Genomic DNA, 4,966 nt, shown 5'->3' with positions numbered 1-4,966 from the left:
CTCTTCTGACTTGATGCACCCCACCCCGCATGAAGGGGCTCCACTGGAATGTGAGCTGTTGTGCAATCGGGAGGAGAGGCAGTTTCCATGTGAGAGGGCAGAGAGGGTAGGAACCACCCACAGTACTGGAGGAGAAAACTTAAGAGTAAACAGGTTGGCAAGCACACATTCCTTGTGCATGCACAGAAGACCCTCTACGTTCTCCCACTATGGTGGGGGGTAATGCGCCTTCCTTGGTCTTTACTGTTGATGTTGCATTCTAGGGGATTCTCATCTATTCAAAAACAGATGTGTGATTTGAAGAAGAGTGGCAAGATATTCTCCTTTTGCTAATCCTGTTCCTATCCCTGCTTCTGCTCTCTTCTCCCACCCCCTCCTCCAGTTGCTGAGCATGAAGAGCTGGAGTGACATGAGGCAAGAGGTGATGTTCCTGACCAACGTGAATGCCTCAAACTCCTCTACGCAGATCTACCAGGCTGTGTCGCGCATTGTGTGTGGCCATCCCGAAGGTGGAGGGCTCAAAATTAAATCCCTCAACTGGTATGAGGATAACAATTACAAAGCACTTTTTGGAGGCAATAGCACTGAAGACGATGTAACTAACTTCTATGATAACTCCACAAGTAAGTGTAAGCATGGCATGGCCTAAGGTCCCATCTACTTCATGGTTGTCATTGCTAGTGTTTCCCAAACCTCCACAAATGAAAGCGGGTGGTCCTGAGGGACAGCATACCTTCTGTTGTTTCAGAAAGGCATTCACGTGCTGCCTCCTGCACATGCCCTTAAGGCCAGCAGGGATATCAGCGTTTAAGGGATTCCTAAGGGCCTCGTGTAGAGTCCACAGAAGGCTGTGCAGTAGACCTCCTTCAGGAGCAGAGGGAACCAAGTCATGTGCAGACTTTGGAAATCTGGCCTTTTCTGGACAAATTTTTCTTGTGCCATGCAGTGGGGCTGTTGAAACAGTGCGGAACTAGCAGTGTAGCTCTTAATGCTGGAAGCTACCTGGCTGCTCCACGTTTGCTGCACAGATCATGGAGGCTTGGACTGAAAGGGGCCTTTTGTGGAGTTTTGCAGTAGAGGAGGTTTTTGTTGTCTGACAAGTGCTTTGCTTTCAGCTGTGACTGTCCTTAAAGTCCACACCAGTGGACCATATGCCTTCTGCAGTTGTCACCATGCTGTTCAGCCATTCATTCTTGTCCTTTCCTCCTCAGCACCCTACTGCAATGAGCTCATGAAGAACCTGGAATCCAGCCCACTTTCCAGGATTATCTGGAGGGCTTTGAAACCCTTGCTGATTGGGAAGATCTTGTACACTCCAGACACACCAGCCGTAAGGAAGGTCATGACTGAGGTAACTCTAGCCCTAGCCTCTTATATGTAGAATAAGGTACATTCTCTGGCTGTGCAGCTTAGCTGCTCTGTGTTAAGTTGGACCCAAACACAAGCCTAGAGAAGACTGCGTGCAAATCACAGCCTCCCTAGTCTCACCTCCCATGCACTTGCTTTTGAAGGCTCAAGAAGAAAAGGCCAGGCTGTCTAGACTTGGCTTGGAAGGTTTCCTGGTGGTGCCTTTTGATTATGCACAGGCTTTGCATCTCTGATGTGAGATATGGCAGAGGGGAAGACCTTGATAAGCCTTCAGGTGTCCTTCCTTTCCTCCACTGCAGGCTGGTCAATGGATACTTAATCATTTCCGATTGTGGTTTACCTAATGTGCTCTCTAATTCCCCACACTCCCTCAGCAAGACTCTTCTGGCACATGGGGAAGGGCTGCCTCTGTGTGCCCTTCATCTCCAAGGCAGAGTCATTCTCTACCAAGCCTTGAAAGGCAGTGCTCAGCCACAGGCGTCTACACTCCCTGTTGTTGCTTTCCTTCAAAGTGCACTTGATTTTCCCTACTCTGGTCCTTAAACAGAAGCTGAGCTGCTGTTTGAATCTAAGCAACACTCAGTACTTCACTTGACAGGTCAGTGCACCCTCTCAGCCTTCAGTGAATCTCTGCCAACTTTTGGAAATAACCTTCCTCTCTTCTTTGCTGACAGGTGAACAGGACATTCCAGGAGCTGGGTGTGTTTCGTGACCTTGGGGGGATGTGGGAGGAGATAAGCCCGAAGATTTGGACGTTTATGGAAAGCAGTCAGGAAATGAATCTCATTCGGGTCAGTATGCTGTCCTTGCCAGAACCACCACCATAGTTTTCTGCAATACATGATGAAATTTCTTTTTTTGTTTTTTTTTTTTTTAGATAGTGCCTCAGTGTTGAGCTGGGCAGATAAATAGTATGGATGAGACCTCTTCTTGAAACATGTTGTGATTGTACCAGCCTTGCATTATGCTTGGCATTCCTTCCTTCATGTAACAACCTGCTGCAAACAGAAGCAGGGCATGTTTAACAGCCATTTGTCATCTGCCTCTGTGGAGAAATGAGCTGTTTCTTCCACAGTGTTGCCCTAATGCAGTATGAATATCTGGCTTGGGGTGTTTTTGTAAACTGGGGACCTGTGGGCTTGGTGACATGTTCAGCACCCTGTGCTGTGCACTTCCCCACAACAGTGCCCTCACGATAGCAGCAAAGCAAGCAGTCATATACCTAGATCTGATCCTGGAAGGTGCCAAGTGGACTTGAGCCCCACTGGGTACCGCAGGAATTGAATGGTTATCATGCTAGAGCTGAACCTAAATACCTGGCAGTAATCTGGCACAAATCTTGTAAGAACTTAGTTTGGAGTTGCATGGTACGCTTCATTTAGTAATACTTGGGTGCTCATGGGAGAAGAGTAAACATCACCCTATGGCTTATAGCTTCATGATGTGCCATGCATACTGGACCATGAAGAAGGGGTGCTGGGAGTCTTGTTCGGATTTGACATGCCTTCTGCTGGCCTGTTGGCTTTCTGGAGCTTTATGCCAGGTGTTAGACCTGCATTACTGGGGCATTATCCGCTTAAGTGGATTACTTCACTGTTGCTTCCCTCAGGTGCAAGTCTGAGGGATGGATCTTTGCACCTTGTGCTGATGTATTTGGAAGCACAGTGATGTAAAACTGGGATTATGCAACAGAGAAACAGTAGTAGAGTAGCTTTTCCTTCTGTCTCTCCAAGGCAGCAGGTTGGGTGTCATAGCGCAGCTGTTACACAGAGACTTCCCCAGGTCTTCTAAGCCTTGAAGTTCATTTCTTGTTTACCACAATGTAGTGCTGTGCTGAAGTCTCTGACCTGCCCTGTTGTACTTCCCCATCAACATGACATACTAGAGGGTCAGAGACATCATTTTCATCACTCCTATGCCACTATTGGCTTTAATTCTGTAGATGTTGGCATCAGGGAGGTGAAAATTTGGGCCACCAACTGTAAATTGAACTGTTTGCTGCAGAGAGCGCAGACAGAAAGTTCAGGTTTGGATATTGGTTTGCAGTTGTGTCCTTTGAAAAGTGAATGTTACTGCATTATTATTATTAGGGTTTTTTTTAAAATGAGTCCCAGGCTTTTCTGGGTTTGTATTTATGCTTCTTGTTAAATCTGCTGGCTCTGGTCATTTATTCTTCATCTTCCCAGCAGTACAGTCTCCTCCTCTGTATTGGCACAGTAGCAGGGGTTCATTTGTTGTCACTTGTTGCAGTTCACACAAGCAGGAGTACTTCACATTCAGTTCCCCACGCAGCATCCCATTCGGTTTAGAGGTGCAGTTGCCTTTTTGTGGCTGCTTTCAAGGGGGAGGTTGGTCCTTTGCAGTTTGTTAGCCACTGAGGCTGCCATGCTGCTGGGGGACCAGTCATCGTCTCCCAGTTTTCTTGGTTGTGCAATCTGTTTGACATACTGCTTCCTACTGAAGGAAAGTGCTTTGCTGACCCATCTCTTGTCACTTCCAGCTTGATGCTAATGCGGCTGCTAACTTCAGGGAGGAGAAGTGAGCCCCCTGCCCTGCAGGCATGGTGCCCTTCCTGCTGGGGAGGGTGGCATGAGCCCTCCCATTTGGGAGACCAAATGTGAAGAGGGTGCAGTGCAGCCAATCCCTGTTTGCTCGAATCTCCCTTTTACAGGATCTCCTTTGCCAGCTTGGCCTGTTCTGTTTTCCCAGTCCTCCTTACTGTTTTTGTAACTGTGTGACCCATTACTTTCTGGTTTGCTGGTAACAGCAGAGCATGGAGAAGGTCCCCACCTCTCTGCTTCATTCCTTGTTCTGGCAGAAAATCCATTTCCTGTTTTTATTGGTTAGGATTTTTACAGTTTTCTCTCGTGCAGTGCTTTTTTTTTTTTTTTTCTTTTCCCTGCTTCAATTCAAATGTGTCCTTCACTATTAATGCTTCCTTCCTGCCTCCCTCACGTTGTCTGCCCAGAGGACTGGTTTCTGCATCAGTGACAGGTGCTTCTACCTGGACAGCACTTCTGTGGGACATTGTGCATACACATAGTGTGACAGTAGCCTGTCCTCAGAAAGCTAGCAGTTAAACCAAGTGAAAAAAACCCTGTCCCAGGTAGGAAAGCAGAGAGGCAGGACATGATGGCTATACAGGGGGGCTGGTTCAGCTGCAATAGCAAGATATGTAAGAAAAGCCACCCAGCCTCTGGTGCTGGTATTTCTGCTCAGCACTGTGACAGTTCAGGTTCCAGCCATGCCACAGCCCCTCTTCACCCAAGTCAGGAGCAGAGGTTTGTTAGGGAGAGGTAAGCAGAGCTTGGCAACTACCATCAGCCAGATGTGATTCTCCTGAACGCACATCTCCCTCTTCCCTGTTTTGCTGGTGTTTACTTGTGCGGGGAGCAGAGCTATGCGTGGCTCTCTGCTGCCCTCTCCTTGGGAAATGCGTGGCAGGACACGGAGGCAGCCTGCCAGCCTGCAAAGCACACCCCATAGTGGGGCTGTACCAGGGGAGACACATTCTTTGCAACAGGAAGGTGAGAGGAAGGACCCCCACCATGCTTATCTTCTCAGTATGGCAGAGGACCTCTCTCTGTACCTTTTTCAA

General features: G+C 48.1%; 1 protein-coding gene across 1 annotated transcript in view; it reads left to right on the top strand.

Moving 5' to 3' along the window:
* Nucleotides 1-382: 382 nt before the first annotated feature.
* The window catches only part of ABCA1 (ATP binding cassette subfamily A member 1), a gene marked incomplete at its 5' end in the record, with an annotated part of 23,834 nt that continues 19,250 nt past the window's right edge, over nt 383-4,966 (top strand). The window contains 3 exons of the mRNA XM_010175532.1: nt 383-623; nt 1,212-1,351; nt 2,043-2,159. Coding sequence (XP_010173834.1) covers nt 383-623; nt 1,212-1,351; nt 2,043-2,159 — 498 coding nt within the window. The remainder of the gene's footprint in view (nt 624-1,211; nt 1,352-2,042; nt 2,160-4,966) is intronic.

This window comes from Antrostomus carolinensis, unplaced genomic scaffold, assembly GCF_000700745.2.
Source record: "Antrostomus carolinensis isolate BGI_N321 unplaced genomic scaffold, ASM70074v2 scaffold33999, whole genome shotgun sequence".
Classification (NCBI taxonomy): Eukaryota; Metazoa; Chordata; class Aves; order Caprimulgiformes; family Caprimulgidae; genus Antrostomus; species Antrostomus carolinensis.
Note: the sequence above shows the minus strand (reverse complement) of the source record. Positions and strands in the feature narration are given on the sequence as shown.